Source organism: Gigantopelta aegis, chromosome 14, assembly GCF_016097555.1.
Source record: "Gigantopelta aegis isolate Gae_Host chromosome 14, Gae_host_genome, whole genome shotgun sequence".
Lineage (NCBI taxonomy): Eukaryota > Metazoa > Mollusca > Gastropoda > Neomphalida > Peltospiridae > Gigantopelta > Gigantopelta aegis.
In genome coordinates this window covers 28,222,534-28,244,497 of record NC_054712.1, presented here as the reverse complement: position 1 = coordinate 28,244,497, position 21,964 = coordinate 28,222,534, and the positions used below count along the sequence as shown (strand labels likewise).

General features: G+C 39.4%; 1 protein-coding gene across 1 annotated transcript; it reads left to right on the top strand.

The window, feature by feature from the left end:
- Window positions 1-439: 439 nt before the first annotated feature.
- On the top strand, window positions 440-14,103 carry LOC121387983 (BTB/POZ domain-containing protein kctd15-like). The gene is made up of 3 exons (XM_041519169.1): window positions 440-763; window positions 7,057-7,265; window positions 12,362-14,103. Exons 2-3 carry the CDS (start codon window positions 7,099-7,101, stop codon window positions 12,996-12,998), a joined length of 804 nt encoding a protein of 267 aa, XP_041375103.1. The 5' UTR covers window positions 440-763; window positions 7,057-7,098; the 3' UTR covers window positions 12,999-14,103.
- The last annotated feature ends 7,861 nt before the right edge of the window (window positions 14,104-21,964 follow it).

The following is a 21,964-nucleotide window of genomic DNA, read 5'->3' as shown; positions in this document are numbered from 1 at the left end:
CTGTTTTGGACAGAGATACCTTGTAGTTTGCCATTTACTAAGATTTTAATTAGTGGTGGTGGTGAAGATTACTAGTGTATTTAAAGAAAAATCTAGCTACCATGAAATACAGACAAGCATATGTTATCTGTATATTTATATATTTTAAAACATGTTGATGAAACGGGAAATAACTCCGAGTAATAATTAATGTGTGTTAACGAAACTCTTGAATAAATAACTTGCATTTATCACACTTTTAATAAAACTTCACATTGTTACGTGATCCCATTCACACACTCCTGACACACACCCAGAAGATTTTTCTGTGAGTGATTAAGTGTGTTACACAATTAACAAGCCAGAAGTGTTTGTGTGTGAACAAACCTTTTCTTTCTCTTTTTTTCCCCCTCCTTTTCTTTTCAGCCTCTGCTCTCGCTGCCTGTAATAAACCCCAACACCGCACTTTAAAAGACTGGTGATTACAACATCCCTCATTTATCATCATCTCTCTATTTCCTTCGTCGTTGCCACAGCTGCAACTTTATTCGTCCAGTCGTCTCTATGGCATCCATTATCCTTGCTCGAAATGCGGAGTTAGCCCCGAGGCATCCCCGCGAGTGGAAACCGCTCGGCAGCCATTCCGGGCTCAGTTTAGAGAAGATATCGTCAGACGAAGGAGCCCAGCTGCTACAACTAATATGCGTGCTGTTTGGCTTCCATGGACTTTTTTGAGAGCCCACTGAGACAACGTACAACGGTGATATTTTTTTAATTGATCGAGGTAAGTGTTTTAATATTGAACTATTTGTCGCGCAGTGTGATTAGACCCGTCTACTGGTACCTGGACGTGTACTGTCGTGTTATATTATCTTACGTCTTCAAAGGTGCAGCTAAGTCAATCGAGGTTTTAGGCGGAATGAAATAAGGTGCGCTGATATTATTTGTGTGTGGCGTGTCCCATAGTCATTACAGTGGACAGTTGTTAGACTCGGAAACGAGAAAAGGGTGGCGACGACATTTAACTGTTTACAACACTTTTTCACACACGTCTAGTCTTCGTTTTTCTTGGGGATGGGGTGGAATCAGTAGAAGGTACAACATTAATGATTAAATTGATTGAGCGATTTTAAGATGTTTTTAACAATACATGATTGTCAACATTTTGGGAAAGTATATGGGGATGGGGAGGTGACCATTTGTCTTTGCTACATCGTGTTACAGACAACATTACAATGTTGAAGAGATTTCTATTTAATTTTCCTTTTTTAACTCTCTTGCGGTATTTACGTCGCAGTTATTTTTGTCAACCAAAATGGTCTTAATTCTTAAGACATGTTGTATTTACTGTATATTTACTATTTTCCCCGCATTAGGATAAGAGTTTGTTTGTTTTGTTTAACGACATCACTAGATCATATTGGGTATTTGATGTTAAACATTTAATAACTCAGACATGTTATAGTCTTCAGAGGAAATCCGCTACATTTTCGCAAGCAGAAAGGGATAATCTTTTATATGCGCTGTCCCATGCATGGCAGCACACAGCACAGCCTTTAATATGTCAGTCGTGGAAATGTCTCAGGTTAAAGAAACGTGGTCGTTGGCGTGTTGATACCAACCACGGCGGCGTTCATAAGCGTACGCGACAGGGGGCGAGGGGATGGGTCAACTGATCCCCTAGTGCTGGAGCAAAACTTCAAATTCGGACAGGCATGATAGAGATATTCGAGCAAAATGTGCTAATTTGAGACCTTTTTACCATGTATTCCCATCATTCTATCCTCAAAATTAGTTGTAATCCATGCAAAAATGCGTAATGATTCGTTTGCAACCCTATAGTATATATCTCTTTGGTAGTAATGAATAAATGTTATTATCCAGATTCGGGCATTTTCAGGCAAAAACCTGTCTGCCCCTCTACAAAAACGGGAGCCCGTACGCCTATAGTGGCGTTATCAATTGGTTGATAAATAAGTACGAGTAATGAACGAATAATGTTAGATTTACTGAATAAAACACACGTCAAACTTAAATGCAGTTGACACAGAGGTGGATGGTATTGGTAAAGTAATATTTTCGACATAACATAAGACATAACAAATTAAATACTTTTGTATAAATTCCAACTGACCCGCCAATGTAAATGCAAGTTATGACGGCAAAAGAAACCGTTGAAACGATCAGAAGTGACTTGCTACGTTGTGGTGTTTTTTTTTGGAGTGTTTATTTATTTTAAAAAAAAAATGTTTTTGGGTGTTTTTTTTGTTGGGTTTTGTTTCTTTTTGGGTTTTTTGTTTGTTTGTTGTTGTTGGGTTTTTTGTTTGGGTTTTTTTTTTTTTGGGGGGGGGGGGGGGGGCAGGGAAGATATGTGGTGGGAGATAGGCTTGTATATATGGTAAATAAAGTTAAAGAATTCTGAACAGAAAGTAAAATGAATCATCTGGATTAGATTGATAATGGTAACAGAATGAATGAATGTTTAGCACAAAACAAATATAGGCTATTGGGTGTAATACAAAGGTAAGTATATCAATATGATAATGGTAAGCTTTTTATGTTGAAAACTCTTTAATAATATGCCGTGTTCCAGATGCTAGGGTTTTTTTTAATACATTGATTTATTACGTCGATTGGTATGTATCAAAGGTCGTGGTATGTGGTGCCCTATTTCTCGTGAGGAATTGTTGGATATAATGTCGAATCACTTGTGAACTTTGATCTGAATTGAAAGTTAAAGTTTGTTTTGTTTAACGACACCACTAGAGCACATTGATTTATTAAAGGGACAGATCCTAGGTTTTAAACACGACATCATATTTTTCACTATTAGAGCCGTTTATGATCACTGATATCAAACATTATTCTTTAGGTTATACATTTCCGTAGAACGTGCGTCTGAGAAGTAGCGGTTTATTGCTTTGAGTTCTAGTCTATTTTTAAAGATGTTTCCTGTTTTAACGTCATAGACTCTTCTTTCACTCTATTGTAACTTTATCCAAATGAGTTATAGGTTTGTAGATTAACTCAACTTAGTGTCCATTTTGTACGAGTTAAAACTAACGTCTGCGCCTTTAATCATCGGCTTGACCGGCCTCAGTGGCGCAGTGGTTAGGTCATCGGTCTACAGGCTGGTAGGTACTGGGTTCGGATCCCAGTCGAGGCATGGGATTTTTAATCCAGATACTGACTCCAAACCCTGAGTGAGTGCTCCGCAAGGCTCAATGGGTAGGTGTAAACCACTTGCACCGACCAGTGATCCATAACTGGTTCAACAAAAAAAGCGCCATGGTTTGTGCTATCCTGCCTGTGGGAAGCGCAAATAAAAGATCCCTTGCTGCTAATCGGAAAGAGTAGCCCATGTAGTGGCGACAGCGGGTTTCCTCTCAAAATATGTGTGGTCCTTAACCATATGTCTGACGCCATATAACCGTAAATAAAATGTGTTGAGTGCGTCGTTAAATAAAACTTTTTTTCTTTTTCTTTCTTTAATCATCGGCTACTGCATGTCAAACATTTGGTGAATTTGACGTATAGTCTTAGAGAAGAAACCAGCTACATTTTTTTTTCTTTTATCTAGATTGAATTTAAAGAGAAAAGAAGGAAGGTAGGAAATGTTTTCTTTAACGACGCACTCAACATTTTATTTACGGTTATATGGCGTCGAACATATGGTTAAGGACCACACAGATATTGAGAGAGGAAACCCGCTGTCGCCACTTCATGGGCTACTCTTTTCGATTAGCAGCAAGGGATTTTTTATGCACCATCCCACAGACAGAATAGCACATACCACGGCCTTTGATATACCAGTCGTGGTGCACTGGCTGGAACGAGAAATAGCCCAATGGGCCCACCGACGGGGATCGATCCTAGACCGACCGCTTTACCACTGGGCTATGTCACGCCCAAAAAAAGAAAAGAATTACACCTCAATACATTTTTGATGTGTACATATTTCAACATTTTGTTGAGGAAGTGAGAGGTAACCTGCTGTCGTCACCAAAAGCAGAAAGGAGTATTTTATAATGCACTTTCCCGTATAAAGTTTTAAAAGTTTGTTTTGTTTAACAACACCTCTAGAGCACATTGATTTATTAATCATCGGCTATCGGATGTCGTAGAGAGGAAACCCGCTACATGTTTCCATTAGTAGCAAGAGATCTTGTATATGCACCATCCCACAGACAGGACAGCACATACCACGTCCTTTGATATACTAGTCGTGGTGCACTGCCTGGAACGAGAAATATCCCAATGGGCCCACCGACGGTGATCGATCCTAGAACGACCGCGCATCAGGCGTGCGCTTTACCACTGGCTACTAGTAGAGCACTGGGTGGGCGCTGATAGAACGAGACATGGCCCACTGGGGGTTGGGGGGAGTCAATCAAGCGCAATGGATCCTCAGGCGAGCGCTCTACCACGGAGTTCAAAGATAAAGTTTGTTTTGTTTAACGACACCACTAGATCACATTGAATTATTAATCATCAGCTATTGGTTGTAAAACGTAATATTTGACACGTAGTCCTAGAGTAAACCGCTACATTTTTTCATTAGCAGCAAGGGATCTTTTATATGCACTTTCTCACAGACAGTCAGCACATATCACGGTATTTGATTTACCAGTAGTTGGTTGGAACGGGGGAGGGTGGAACAATCATAAAATGGGTCCACAGAGGTGATTCGATCCTACGACGTAGGCACCTCAGGCGAGCGCTGTACCGACTATGCTATATCCCGTCTCTCACATTCTGCCCCGTGATTTGGATTGTTTGTTTTGTTTAACGACACCGCTACAACACATTGATTAATTACTCATCAGCTATTGGATGTCAATGATTTGGATCGTTTTGTTTTGTTTAACGACACCGCTACCACACATTGATTAATTACTCATCAGCTATTGGATGGCAATGATTTGGATCGTTTTGTTTTGTTTAACGACACCGCTACCACACATTGATTAATACTCATCAGCTATTGGATGGCAATGATTTGGATTGTTTGTTTTGTTTAACGACACCGCTACAACACATTGGTTAATTACTCATCAGCTATTGGATGGCAATGATTTGGATCGTTTTGTTTTGTTTAACGACACCGCTACCACACATTGATTAATTACTCATCAGCTATTGGATGGCAATGATTTGGATCGTTTTGTTTTGTTTAACGACACCGCTACCACACATTGATTAATACTCATCAGCTATTGGATGGCAATGATTTGGATTGTTTGTTTTGTTTAACGACACCGCTACAACACATTGGTTAATTACTCATCAGCTATTGGATGGCAATGATTTGGATCGTTTTGTTTTGTTTAACGACACCGCTACCACACATTGATTAATTACTCATCAGCTATTGGATGGCAATGATTTGGATCGTTTTGTTTTGTTTAACGACACCGCTACCACACATTGATTAATACTCATCAGCTATTGGATGGCAATGATTTGGATTGTTTGTTTTGTTTATCGACACCGCTACCACACATTGATTAATTACTCATCAGCTATTGGATGGCAATGATTTGGATCGTTTTGTTTTGTTTAACGACACCGCTACCACACATTGATTAATACTCATCAGCTATTGGATGGCAATGATTTGGATTGTTTGTTTTGTTTATCGACACCGCTACCACACATTGATTAATTACTCATCAGCTATTGGATGGCAATGATTTGGATTGTTTGTTTTGTTTATCGACACGGCTACCACACATTGATTAATACTCATCAGCTATTGGATGGCAATGATTTGGATTGTTTGTTTTGTTTAACGACACCGCTACCACACATTGATTAATTACTCATCAGCTATTGGATGGCAATGATTTGGATCGTTTTGTTTTGTTTAACGACACCGCTACCACACATTGATTAATACTCATCAGCTATTGGATGGCAATGATTTGGATCGTTTTGTTTTGTTTAACGACACCGCTACAGCACATTGGTTAATTACTCATCAGCTATTGGATGTCAATGATTTGGATTGAGACGAGAATGTGCGCAGACGTGCCAAACAAAAATATTCCTTTCTGTTTTTAGTACACAAATATTTACTAAAAATGTAAGAAACAGCCCTCGAGATGGAACGTCCCCGGAGCAGTGAACTACGCTATCGAGACGACCCCCCTGGCGACGTCACTGGCGTCTGTATTTCCAGATGTTATTATACCCTGCAGTTTTTTGACTGTTGTTTGATTTTTATCTGTGACCGAGGTTATGACCCCGTAAGTCATCATTATGAATATAGTTTCTGCATTTTATACCACGCCGCCCCCCTCCCACCCCCAATAAATAGATAAGTAAATAAATAAAAGTAGAAAAAATGCAGAAGAAAAAAAGAAGTTCAGTAACAAATGTGTAGTTGTAATAAAAAAACAAAATGAACGATATCAGGATTAAAACTTGTAATGGTAATTTGTGTATCATTTAAAACAAATACCAAACAACAACAACAGCAGCAACAAATGAAAACCACAACAAATGAAAACCACAACAAATGAAAACTCACATCAGATCTTAACGTTCAAAGTCAATTATATAAAGTCCTAGTATTCAAGATTATGAAATAACTCGTCAGATCGAACCCCCTCGGAGGACCCGTTATCAAAGGCAGGTGTATGTGTTGTCCTGTCTGTTGCACTGGCACAACCAGAATTGTATCGTGGGCGGTTACCCACATTAGGGAGGGCACCCACACTGTCTATGAGTCGTGTTATGGGACCAATGGCAAATATAAAAGGGGCATGCTCTCACCGACGCACGCGCCGCGTCCAGGCTATATGAGCCTTTAGACTGTATGTCAGAATTACCAAGTGTTTGACATTCAATAGCCGATGATGAATAAATCAGTGTGCTCTAGTGGTGACATTAAACAAAGCAAACTTTAGAACACTGTAGATAAACTATCGACACCAAGTCTGGTAGATAGCCTACTGGGTTAGCAATATTTTCTTTTGTCACTTATACGGTAAATAATTATTGTACGACTATGGGGTCTTTAAAATGATCCACCCCAACATTTATTTCACCTGTTTTTTTTGTTTTTATTTCCAGCTGATCTTCTAACTTGCCAAAACGTGCGACGTCAGCAGTACAATGTCGTCCCCTGTGACGTCACGACCTTCTTCAGCGGTGACCCCCAATGGACACTTCAACAAGATTTCCGGTGTCCCCTGCTCTGCCACACCCACACGCTACACCGCACCCGTTCACATCGATGTGGGCGGAACAATATATACGTCATCTTTGGAAACTCTGACGAGGTAAGGTCAAATGTCAAGCCTATGAAATCCCCCTCCCCCCAATTTTTTTTTTTTTTTTTTTTTTTTTTAATAATAATAAATAAATCTATGGTGGAAGGGAGCCCAGTCTAGTGGGCCGGGGGTGGGGTGGGGTGGGGTGGGGGGGACATAAGCCAATTTTAAATCTTTTTATTTATATGGAATAGGACAAAAAACAAAACAGTACATTTTTGTCCTCAAGTTTGGGGGGGGGGGTCAGTCTCACCCCCTCCGGTTCGTACGGGCTATATTTATTCCAATGAGCTCTGGTCATGTGCTAATTTTGGTTTAGTAAACCGGTCTGGGAGTGGCAATCCTCCTTGTGGCGGTTCAAGGATGTATTGTTCAGTAAAGGATCTCGGGAGTGGCTGTCCTCCTATAGACAAGACACTAGAGAGAGATTCATGGAATCAACCACCAGTTTGCCAAATACCCATTCGACTCTGCATTGTGCAGAGATACGATCTTGATCGCGGATAACAGTTTTGTCGTCTATAATGTTCTCCGACGGACCAGAGCAAGTACTAAAGCCGATCCATTGATTTAATGTGTGAAATTAATTAAGCGACCAATCGCTTGAGAGGTACTGTAGTAACCAGAAAAGTGTCTGCAGGATGGAACTAATTGATGGCGTAACATCTTCCGTCAACAAGCTGAAAGTAATTGTGGTCTGAGGCCACTTAACGGCCACGCAAGCGTTTTCTTCTGTGTTGTAAGTTCCGCGACTGTGGAGCTACGGTCGCGCTCTCCTGCTGTCGATTGAGCGTTGTTAGAGAGACCCTTCAGCTCCACGCTCCACGCTACACGCTGATTTGGCTGTATAGGATCAGCCTCACGAATGTCTTCACTTAGAAAGGACAAAACAAACAAACAAAACATAAAATAACAATGTGGTGAACACTGAAACGATTCAATAGGCCTATTACACGTGTGTGTTCAACACGATTCGGGTTTTAACTGAGGTGCAAATTAGGCCATAATAGAGATAAAATAATATAGTCCTGGTCAATTGTTTAGACCCTAAGTTTTTTGCAAATGTTACGTTTAATTCCTATTCAATCCTTTTTTTTTTACATTTGCATGAAAACAAACCCAAACCCCGACAGGTTTTATATACAATTCATCATCTAAACTGCACGAAGTTGACTTATTTTCATTTTGAAAAAATATATGCATGTGGTGAATGCAATTTCGTTTTATCAATAACTATGGCTATTTGCATAACAAAAGATTAGGATACGAGGCTAAGTGAAGACCATTATAACTTGTTTTATTAAACACGGCCTTGGATGTCCAAAATACGATAACACTGATTGTACATATCAAGTCGATGGTCAATAACATATTATTTTCGAAGTATAATATATGATTGCACGTGCTGGTGCAACATTGTGTAAAGCACATGAAATACAAGTATAGAAGGGTATATAAGTTCACAGAAAATTTATTACTGGACATTCTATACATTATTGTTATTTGAGTAAAATATGGTTACATCGAAAATTGCTTCTCCCTACCCATGAAGCATATAATTTTCAATGCATACGAAGCCAGAGGTGGGTGTGGGGTTGGGCAGAGGGCCACGCCTCCACCAATCGCGGGTATACAATATTCTGGCCACGTGTATGTGTGAAATATGTCACAGTGAACATCACGAGATTAAGACCTCACCCCACCCCCACTCCTCACTAAAAGGGAACGTGGCCTTCAGATGAACACTTGCCCGCGCATTATTCATATTCGTATTCAGAATACAGTTATACGTCAATCATCATTCTATTTTAGTTTAACTTGGTTTTTATGTAACAAAATCCTCAATCCATAACGTCAGACGTTGGCCGTCAATTCAATACTACTGACATTGAGATCCACATTACAACTTTGTATGGAATAAAGACATTACCACGCTAATAATGAAATAAAACAGGTCTACAATTCCATAATCCTCCCCAGTGAGTCGTTAAAGCTCACTCTGGGTAGTAGACGGTACTGGGATGCGAACCCACAACTGAGCAGTGTTAATTAAGCAAAACGATCACACAATCGAGGTCGGTCCACCTAAGACATGGTGTTGCTAATATTTGACAACGCAATTTTGTGAGTTTGTTTTTACTGCAGTCATGAAGTATTTTCCAGTTTGAATTCAAAGACTAATGTGAACTTCAAGTTTGTAAACTTCTAATGTAAACTTCAAGTTTGTAAACTTATAATGTAAACTTCAAGTTTGTAAACTTCTAATGTAAACTTCAAGTTTTGAACGGTAAAATTAATAATCAGATATTAGCCTATATGATGTGAAATGATGTCATGGGCCACAAGCCTGATCATAATTTATTTTTAAAATATCTTACAATTCGTGGTTATATTCAATTCACGTGACAAACGTTATGACCTAATATTATTTACTTCAGGTCCAAGCACGCTGTGGTAGACTCACTATCATGGACTGTTTCTCTGGAATAAAATGTGTGCTATTGATTTGATTGAACTTGGAGTTACACAATGACAAGTTTCCGACATTTTTATTTTTCACAAACATCTATTAAATTGTTATTTTGAAATTTTGTTATTTTCAATTTAAAAGAAAAATCATTTTAGTACTAAGTTTTGGCGCATATCAATAAGTCGCATATTTGGAATTCATTAAATGTTTATTTTTGGTTGACGTAAATGGATGCCATTGAGAGCGCGCTTGCCCAGGGCGACTTAGCATTAACAGACTATATTTTAGATTTGCAGACGGTAATTTTAAACCAGGCAGGCTTTACTGGCTGAGATACCTTGCGGGCAATCTTGGCGAATAATTACAATCTTCTCTGCCAGTACCCCTATCCGCTTTCCTCTCGCTTGACAGCGATGAACGATCCCAAGAGAAAGAGTAGGTTCCCGAATGTCTTGCCCGCGGCCATATTGGATATGTTTCGTGGAGGCAGTGCGCATGTTGGTTTGCGGATCTGGTTTACAAAAGAATCGGCGACTACATCTCTAATCCTTTGCCAACAGGGCGCATTTCGTGATTTGCTGTTTTAGAAAAAGATCATTGACTATGGCACAACAGACAGTATGGAAACTAATAAAATGCTGTCCGCAGTTTCGATGACGTTCTACCTTGTACAAGCCCTAGGCGAGAGTCCATATTATATACATGTACATCGTGTGTTTTTACTTCCGCGGCTATTATAATATCATTAGATTACACACACACACACACACACACACACACACACACACACGAACACACGCACAAACTCACACATTAACACATACTCACACATTCACACACATACATAGAAACGCACACACACACACACACACACACACACAGACACACACACACACACATACACACACACACACACACAATCTAAACTAAACCTTTAACCGATTTAAATGTACAATTCTGATGAACAGAAAATACTCTTTTTTTTTGTTCTCGCTGCCGAAATGATACACATTGTCGTGTCGTGTTGCTGTGATCTTTTTAGCTTTTGATCTGGTGCCGCAAGCCAATGCCCCAGAATGTGGATAATTAAATAAAAACTGTTCCCCGCAAAGGCTATTTCATGTACAAAATACAAACTTTGATTGTAATAAAGTCTGATTTGCCCTGTGGGCAAACATACCCTTCATGGTAAACGGGAGGCCACTGAAAGCGCTGCTTAAAACTCGGTCCATTTTCTGATTACTAAGCGCGGGATTTGGACAAAAAAAAGCTATAATGAGACATGCACGAATGAAACACAACACCTCTGTCGGATGTAGCGCCCCAGGCTAGCTGTACAAATGAAAGAGTGTTGCCCCTAGGGCGGGTAATCGGATTTCAAATATACCCTACACGACAGGCAACACAGGTCGAGTGTGCGCTCCACTTGGTATGAAATGTTTTTCATATTTTAACCCCCTCGCTGACAAAGTCAGTAGAGATGTGTATAACAAACGCTTTGTATGTAGCGTTTTAAATACATCACTAAACACGAGCAAACAAAAACAAATACAGTTTAAATGCTCGCTCTCTATCTCTGTATCTCCCTCATCGAGTGTCTCTCTCTCTCTCTCTCTTCTCTCTCTCTCTCTCTCTCTCTCTCTCTCTCTCTCTCTCTCTCTCTCTCTCTCTCTCTCTCTCTCTCTCTCTCTCTCTCTCTCTCTCTCTCTCTCTGTGTGTGTGTGTGTGTGTGTGTGTGTGTGCGCGCGCGCGTGTTTCATATGTTAACCACTAGTAAATTGCAGGATAACATTAGATACCCAAACATATAAATATATTCTCGTATTTTAACCCCTTCATTGGTAAGCTCCTTAATGACTAACACGAAGAATATTTTATGTGACATAACACCTGTTCCATCGAAATCGGTTATAACTTTTTTAATAAAAAAAAATGTTTACCACCACTACCAACCTTTTACATCCACCATCAGCAAAGTTCAGGCAAATATAAAGAACCATAATCATGAATACATGATTTTTTTTCTAACATCAAAATAACATATTGATCTGCGATGACATTTTGAGAAAAGCACAGAATAATTATCGGATAGAAATGATTTACTGTATAAAAACGACTTCGGTTTAATAAGTAACTTGGCAGCCTCGGTGCCTCATAGTGGATATGCTATTGGTGCTGGTTTGGCAATTATGTCCGGCTCCTACACAGCATATTGTCTCACTAACAACTGACCACTAACTTTTTGTCTTGAGGTGTGTACAGGGCAACCTGCTTACTTGGATATATGCATGGCAATAAACTGAAATGATATCAGCAACAAAATGTCGAAATAATAATTTAAAAATTAGTTTGAGAGAGAGAGAGAGAGAGAGAGAGAGAGAGAGAGAGAGAGAGAGAGAGAGAGAGAGAGAGAGAGAGAGAGAGAGAGTAAGAGAGAGAGAGAGTAAGAGAGTAAGAGAGAGATGATGATGATGTAGTTGAGAAAAAGGGCTTTCTTTTCAAATTATTTTACGTGTTTAAAGATATTTTACACAGTGTCCATTAGATAGGAAACTGTTCAAACCTGTTTTTCCCCCACCCCCACCCTTCAATATAAAATTCACAATCAATAACGTTTTCTTTCTTTTTACTTCAGATTCTCAGACTCCAAATTAGCCCGGATGTTCAACGGCAACGTGCCCATTGTGCTCGACAGCCTCAAACAGCACTACTTCATCGACCGCGACGGCAAGATGTTCCGCTACGTGCTTAACTACCTTCGCTGTCAGCGGGTGATGCTGCCCGAGCAGTTCTCCGACTTCGAACAGCTGTACGAGGAGGCCAAGTACTACGAGCTGACGGGCATGATGCGCGATATCGAGACTATCCGCAAGAACAAGCAGAACACCGCCACGTCCACGTCGTCCATCCTGAAGACGGCCAGGGAAATCAAGACCGAGCCCACGTCGTCCGAGTTCTGCGACTGCATAGCCGTCAGCATCAGTCCCGATCTCGGGGAGCGGATCTCCCTCAGCGCGGAGCGATCGCTCATAGAAGAAGTGTTTCCGGAACTGTCTTCTGCTCTCGTGGACACGCGTAATTCCGGCTGGAACATGGAGAACCACTTCGTGATCAGGTTTCCCCTGAACGGCTTCTGTAAGATGAACTCTGTTCAGGTGATCCAGAGACTGCTGAACCACAGCTTTCAGATCATCGCCTCCACCGGAGGAGGCGTGGAAGGACAGCAGTTCAGTGAATATCTCTTTTCCAGGAATTGCCGAGCGCTTCGCTGAGGAGTTCGTACTGTAACGCTTGGCACATACCTACCGATTAACGTCGACTCGACAGTCGTGTCGGCATTAGTTGGTGGTGTGTGCAGGGAAAAGACGTGACAGTCGCGTCGGTTGGTGTGTAGGCACATATTTTCAGACAGTCGAGGCGGCGTAAATCGGTTGGTGTACACTAAGCATAAGTCGCAGCACCGACGGAAATGAATTTGGTCCCATGAAACAATACTGATTTATTCTTTATGGATTATTTCGTGTTTTAGAACTGTGAGGATATCTGTGATAATTAAAACTGTGTGAAAAAAGTGCACATTTCTGTATTATATGTCATTGTTTTACCCGCGCAATTAGGACAGATTATGACTTAAACTGTTCGATTAACGTGTATGAGTATAGGGACTACCTGCACTGTGAATTCAAAATGAACAAACTACATTGTTAAGCTAGTGCGCATTTGTATATCTACGAGTTCTGTATATGAACTGAAATGCAACAAAATGAACATGTTCGTGGTATATATATATACAAAATGTATATACATGTACACATGGAAATTAATTATGCACCATTTGAATTGTATTGCGGACAAAAAAGTGTCTAGAAGAAGGCTAATTGTCCGTACCGACGGAATTTAAACTTGATATTGAGAGTTTTCACATATTCTGTATCTACTGAGTATTAACCGAGATGGCCTGAATAAATTACTTATGAGAAGCACATCAGTGTGATTCAAACTTCATAGTTAATTCCATACATTTTCATAGATATTTAGGTTGTCTGCCTTTTTCTCTAGAATACATTAAATTATTCATGTAACGACAGTGTCGCTTACTGTCAATCTTTTTTTAATATTCTCAATATCCACGGAAATGTTCACAATTACTTGCGAAGTATAAGTCACACGGTCAAAACATGGTGGTGCTTTATTAATGTCCAGGTGTATAATGCGTAATGTCCAGGTGTATAATGCGTGTATATAATTATGCTAACATTATGTGAATTCGAATATATACATTTCAACCAGACGTTAAATCTAAATTGCATTAGCTAAACCACCGTGCACGATTATCTTGGAGAGCAGATTTCAGAGGCAGTAAACCTGTATATGGATTTTCTTATTTGTTTCACTGTTGTTTAGTTTGTGCAGATACATATGTACTATGTACAGTGTTCAATACAAGTGTATTATATATATTTCAGTTGGTTTTAAGATGTAAAAATGGCAGGTGCTTTACGGCTGGTTCATTCACAAAAGTTTATTTTGAGTTAATGGGGTTTATCTGAAAATGCCTCTATATAGTCCGTTTGCGTGAAAAGGGAACCAATTAATTGGCATATACCTCCATAATGAATAATGTTAAAACCAATATCAAAACATTATTAACTTTTAAACCCATACCAGCTCCTATAATATTTTTACATAAAATGTTTGTCATTAAATTAGTTTCTTAGCAAATTATCATCAAATGTATAGATTAAATATCATTTTAATACAGGTTTGAAAATTGAATGCTGTAACAGCCAAGGTAGACAGAAGTGTTACTATTTAATAGCAATCGATAATGCAGTACCGTACAGACATTAAAATATTGCGCGCGCTGGCTGTACCATCAACTATCTTCAACCCTGTATCAAAAAAAGAAGCTTTAACCAATGGAATTTGATGGTAATTTGTTAAAATACTTTTTTTATTATTATTATTTACATAGTAGGTTTTTGTTGGGGAGTGGTCTTTTTTTATTTAAAAAAAATAAAAAATAATGGGTTTACATGAGTTTTAACATTATTTATTATGGTGTCATATGCTAATTCGTTGGTTCCCTTTAGATGCAAATGAACTAACGTAGAGCATTTTAGCATTTTGATGCTCGTGATAACATGTTCAAGGATATGCATTCGATGATTATTGAGAAAAGTTACTTTAAGAAAGAAGAAAAATAAGAAAGAAAGATGGAAGGTAAAAAAAAAGAAGAGAAGATATGTAAACAAAAGTTCAAAGTTGACTTTTAAAAGTAACAACAATGCCATGACGAATGCAGGGTTTTCCTACGAAGGGTTTGCGATCTATAAAAAGAATACACTTATAGAAAATACTATATGAGTGACCGTTAGATACAATTTATCTTACAATTGGTTTGAATTTTTTTTTATATAACGAGCAAAAGCGAGTTGAATGTCTTTAAATAACTAGCTATAAGACAAATGCCATCTAATTGCTACTAATGAAAAAATGAAGCGGGTTTCCTCTGATGACTACGTGTCAGAATTACCAAATGTTTGACATCCAACAGCCGATGATTAATAAATCAATGTGCTCTAGTGGTGTCTTTTCTAGAAATACCCAGTCAACGAAAATGTTATATATCTACACTAAGAACAAGAATGAAATGATTTTATACGTTCGTTAAACACTAGAATTTCAACTCTTGGAAGATCGTGTATGTGTGTGTGGGGCAGGGTATCGGTGCGCACTCTCGAATCCCTACCCATTAAACCCTTTAGGATTATAAAATACGTTTGACTGGCTTTGCGGGTGTGTGTGCTAGCGTGCATTTTTACAACGAACGACGAATTGAATACTATTTTGGACCACCATGATATTGAAATACGGAGTTATTTATGAAGTTAAGAGTTATTTCCCTTGTGTCGGGAAACCTCTATCGTGATCATCTATAGTCCGTTTAGTTGAATTGGAAGGAAATGTTTTAATTTAACGACGCACTCAACACATTTTATTTACGATTATATGGCGTCAGACATATATGGTTTAGGACTACACATACATTGAGAGAGGAAACCTGCTGTCGCCACTTCATGGGCTACTCTTTTCGATTAGCAGCAAGGGATCTTTTATATGCACATCCCATAGACAGGATAGCACATACCACGGTCTTTGATGTACCAGTCGTGGTGCACTGGATGGAGCGAGAAATAGCCCAATGGGCCCACTGACGGGGATCGATCCCAGACTGACCGCGCATCAAGCGAGCGCTTTACCACTGGGCTACGTCCCGCCCAGTTGAATTGTAATGCAAGTTGTAATGTAACTACGTGTATATTGAATAAAAAGTAGTTTGTTTTATGTTCAAAATAAGTTGGGGGTATTCAGATATAACACGATATAACAGATGTGTGAATATTTATTGCAATAATAATTAATAGTAAAACACAAGCACTCATGTGACACTTGATCCCCCCCCCCCCCCCCCCCCCCCCCCCCCGCAAAAATATGGTGGCAACGGGCCTGTATGCAGTCTGTTACCAATAGTCTGTCCAGACACTGTAACGCCAGATGTAACACGGGGTTCTCTTGCGATTTGATTGGCTGATTGACCTCAATTCCTCAACGTGTAAATCCTAATGAAGCGGTCCGGAACCGAAGTTGTGGCCCTTGGCCGTCTTGAACGGGGACGATCATCCACATTTTTGGTTTGTCGTTATCGGCCCCACATTCGCCTAATGACTGATTGTGACACATTAAGTCTACGGACCACAATTCGCTGGGTGGTGCCAACTTGGAGCATGCCTATGTAGATATATAATAATGTTTTGGAATGTTTTCTTTTCAGTTTATATACGATAATATTCGATCCACATTATTAGAACTGCACTTAGACCATCAGTAAAACTGAAATGTTACCCTAATGACAATCGGACCAGAATCACGGACATATTCCTCTTCACCTAACGTCATCAGAAAGCTTACGTTAGTTACGTTAGTCAAGAGGAACTAATGGGTCTTGTGCTTATAAAACTTTCTATAGTTTACACGGAGACACTGTCGGCGGAAGTTCCTTCTGCGGCGCCACCCCCACCCGTTCCTGACAACACGGCTGAGCCTTCAACGTCCAAGGAGTTACTAAGCCGGCAACAGTACCGCATGTCATCGTTGTAGACGCCCAAGCCAGTCCCGAATCATCTTCTCCGAAGACCCAAGAGTTCCCGGCCGCACCGATGGAGAGGTCCGGGTAGACAAGACCCTGAAGAGGAAGACAGTATCGTTGTTGGTTCCACTGCCGCGAGGCAGTCAAAGCCTATTGTGCGTCATTCAACGGAAGCTCTAGCACCCATGCCATGGTACGTGGCCCTGGTGAAGATCCTGAAATATTGATCACACATTACATGAGAGTCTTGGCTTGACCACCTGCCCATACGACCGGATTCTTCCAAGTGGCGCCGTCTCCGCAGTGACACCCAGCGGCCTATCTCACAAAACATTTTAAGTCTACGTCTGCGACTAGCGATTATACCGGCCATACATTTATATTTGTTTGGCATCTATTTCACGCAGAAAATGACATCATTACTGAAGATAGAGCATTTTAAGGACAAAAGAAAATGAAATATGCGTATTTTAAACTCTATTTGTTGTACTATAATAGTAATAAAAATTGTGGTTTAGTCGAAGATATACGTGTACGTGCAAAACTAGGCTTACGGTGTTTTGTGTAATTGGGCCCAGGTTAATACCATAATCGTCTTTCGGTGAGGCAGGACAATGTTATGCTCAGCTGTTATCATCACTGTTTTGACAGTGATTCATGAGTGCATGTTACAGCTGTATTTATTCCAATGAGTTCTGTCCTGTTCTAGGTTTGATTTACTAAATCAGTAATCTAGTCTGGAGTGGCAGTCCACTTCCTGGCGGTGCAAGAGGGATGAATTATCCAGTAAAAGATATCTTCGGGAGTGTCTCTCCTATAGACGAAGCGATTCATGCAAGCAACTACTATTTGCCAAATTCCCATTGGAATCTGCATTGGCCTTCATCATGAATAATGGTTTTGTATCGCCAAGAGCGGCGCAAAACCACCTGTAATGGTGACTATTATGAGGCGACGTCTAGCAGCATGCTATTCTAGATGTCGCATTGGAGAATACCACCATTTAGAGACTTGAAGATGGTACTGTGGGACGACAACTCGGTATACATTTCCTGAGCCAGCAACCTCAGACAAGTTTAAAATGGCAAAATTCGTCCCAAGTGTGATCGCATCACGTTAGCGCCAACCTCGCAACGATCGTTATAGCGTTTTCGACTTTCAATTTTTTTTGCTTATTACTAATATTATTTTTTTATATATATATATATATATATAAATAGTCCGAAACATTTTAGTTTGGCAGCCCTTAAAATCGATCCAATCACTTTTAATTATTCGGCTGAGCAATCAAATAAAAAAAAAAATAATAATAATAATAATAAAATTCGGCCTTAAAGTTTTGTTCCAAACATTGCAAGTTGTTTTGATTTCCTACTAATATATAGTCCGTCCCACAGGGATCGCATTTTTTTCCCCTTCTCATACTATATAATTTACTACAAGTTATTTATTTCCGAGCCGATTGATTTGTAAATTGCACACACAAATTGTATTTCTTTGTTATTTCCAAAACACTTTTACTTTTCTTCTTACGTCAAACCAAACTGAAATTATTTACAAACAGCCTACCCATTCCAAATTCCTTCCGCCTAAGTCAAGTTCTCGAACGCCCTACACCACGGGACCAACGACTGGCAACGTCAAAAGCTGGACCCTTGGTGGCCGTGCGTGAACCTTTATTGGATATTAAGATTAAAGTTTGTTGTATTTGACGATATCACTAGAGCACATTGATTAATTAATTATCGGCTATTAGATGTCAAACATTTTAATTCTGTCACGTAGAGGAAATCCGCTACATTTTTCCTGATGCACTGGTTGGAACGAGATAAAACCCAATCAGCTGAATTGATCCACCGAGATGGTTCGATTCTGCGACGCTAGCACTATTTATATGCACGTTGATCAAAAGGTTTAACTCTCTCCCTCCCTACACGGACTTCCATGGCATGACAAAGCCATAGAGCGATCGCTTGTTGCGCGGTCGGTCTCAGATCGATTCCCGTTGGTGGGCCCATTCTCTCCAGCCAGTGCATTACGACTGGTATATCAAAGGCCGTGGTATGTGCCATCCTGTCTTTTGGATGGTCTATATAAAAGATTCCTTACTACTAATGAAAAAATGTAGCGAGTTTCTTAAGATCCTAAGTGAAAATAAGTGAAAATTACACAATGTTTTGATATACAATAAATAGCCGATGATTTATAGATCAGTGTGCTCTAGCAGGCCTCACGTGAGATCAAAATCATAGAACGAAGTCACTTCTCTCACACCCAAAAAGTTATATTAACCCAATACAGTCAAACCTGTATTAAACGGCGACACGTGGCTAGTCAAAAGCGACCGCTTAAGACAAGTCGCTGCTGCATACAAGTGCAACTTGCATGACTCAATTGCTTGTGACGTCATTTAGGAGACAACCATATGGAATTTTTAGATTTTCGGGTATTATTGTCTATTTGTTCCCGCAAATGTCATTTTTGACCGAAGGCGTTAGTCTAAGGTCAAAAATGAAACATTTCCGGGCATTAGCTTTCCGGGTGTTACTGTCTATTTGATCCCGGAAAGAGAGTGTAATTAACCAATCACAATACAGAACACACTCGACATCAGTTTACAATAAATAGTTAATGTGGTATTTCGCTTCTTCGTAATTAGTATACTAACGGCCTGGGTGTAATAAAGTAAAGTTCAGGGGCCATGTTCCCGAAGATGCCGGATGTTACGCCATACCGACGTCGCAAAAACACGCTAACGACAACATATATAGTGAAATATCAATGCAGCAGCCATTTTACATGCATGAAGCCTAAATACCAATCTAATTAAAATTAGCTCCACTATTACATGTGGATCCAACAGCAGCCAGTTGGAGCTCATGTCCACCAATGAAAACCTTACTTGCAGAATCATGCCAGTGATTTGAAAATAATTTGAAAACATTCCGAATTATCCTGAGGGTAGGCCCTATACGACATGTTTATATAAATTTATATAAATTAATATTCAGTTTTTACTATAAAGAGGAACGGTGGCGTGGTACTTATTTAAAATCATTATAATTTTGTAATAAACATTGTATTTTCATTAATCATGAGTAAAACCTCATTACGGACATCGTGTGAAATATACCGGAATTATACCCATTTCCGTGAGTAACTTTATGTCAATGTCAAACACATTTTTTAATTGTACAAAAATAATTTCTTGAAGTGTACCCTTATAACCAACATTTTACTGCACAAACATACAAAATTAACTGACACAAGTATGTGGGTCCCAGACCGACCGCGTATCAAGCGAACGCTTTACCATAAGGCTACGTCCGGTCCCTTTGTTGCTCAGATTCAACTACAATAAATACATTCACTGGGAATAGATACTAGTAATAACATTTGCGCACGATTTTATCAGCAGTTATGTCAACTCCGCAAGTAGTCGACTGAACCTTCAACTATGACAATTAAAGAGCCTGCTTCGTGCAGGGAATCATGCAAGTGTGAACAGCCCACGGCCTTCCGGCGCCAAGACTAATCATTTATATCTATGCCACCCACACTGCTGCACACTTCGTAATTATCTACAGCGGATGTACACAATAATCACTTTAAAAGAAAAGTGCACGAAGCTCTTACAATTTGATCCTCGGGTACTTCAATATGATGTTGGTCAGTTAAATTCCGTCGTAAGACTTGAAAACGGATCAAAGGATACCGCCTTGGTACGGTTCACCCATCTTCCCTTATTAAGTACAGTCAAGTGTCCCCCTTAATAAAAAAAAAAAAAAAAAAAAACCCAGCCTGATCAATACCCGTGTGCCCTGACCGACTGTAAAGGTTATGTCGGTGTTCCTGCCAAAAAAAAAGTTTGGGGCATGAAGCTAAGAAATTGAATGAAACCAGTCGAACACGAGGTATGAGAGGAGGGGGCCTCTCCAAGAAAGTAAATGGGCTAAGTTTAGAGTTAGGATTATGAAAATCATACAGTAATGAAGAGTAATAATTTTTTTTTTAAATCACTTAAAACTGCACACTGCATCTGCCTAACTACAGATCTTGACAGCAGATGATATAGAACATGTTCTATATTTTGACAGCGCCAGATTGAGTTTGTGGTTTTGGGTCGTGTTTTTCTATAAATAAAGCTCAAAACGTGCTGCAGACATTGCGTGTAGTCGGATATGCAATGATTATCTAGTAGACCTACTTCTTGATTACTTTAAGAAAAATATGTACACTTTTATGCTTTGCAATATAACAGAATACATCGTAAATTTTAAAATGTTTTTTTTTTTTGAAGATTTATTTTTCTTTCGATATTTGTTTTATTAGTAGTCTACTACTGTAGCATTTACAATATCCAAATTAAACACAAACGCACGCATTATTACATTTTACCGAGGCAGAAAATATTAATTTTGAGGGTATTGTCCATTTGCGTCAAATGGGAACTGATGAATTGGCATTTAACTTCTTACTGAATAAAGATAAAATTCATATAAAAACATTAATTTATTGTTTTAAACCCACCCATACAATCTCAAATAATTTTCTTCTTCTTTTCTGGTTTTTTGTTTGTTTGTTTGTTTGTTTTTTAGGGGGGTGGTGGTGGTGGTGCAATGAATGAATGAATGTTTGTTTAACGACACCCCAGCACAAAAATACATATCGGCTATTGGGTGTCACAAATGTTAACGGGGTGGGGTGGGGTGGACGTTCAGTGTAAATAATAATAATAAAACTTTACAAATTACCATCAAACTGCTAGGTTAAATCTTCAGGTTTAAAAGCAGTTGATAGAACAACCAAGGTAATCTTAACGACAAACCCGTAATACATGACCAGGGCCCCGTTCCACAAATCGATCTTTGCCCTAAGAACACCATAAGTGCATAAGGTGATCTTAGTGCTAAGATCGCTTCGTGGAACGGGGCCCTGGGCCGTAACTCCCCACAATTATAAGTCGAATGGGCATTTGGCAAAACAGTGGATGATTCTAGGGTGTTCTATATAGTGCCTCGGACAGCCACTCCCGAGAAAATCCTTTACTGGAGACTGCATAACCACATTTAATCCATCCCTCTTGCA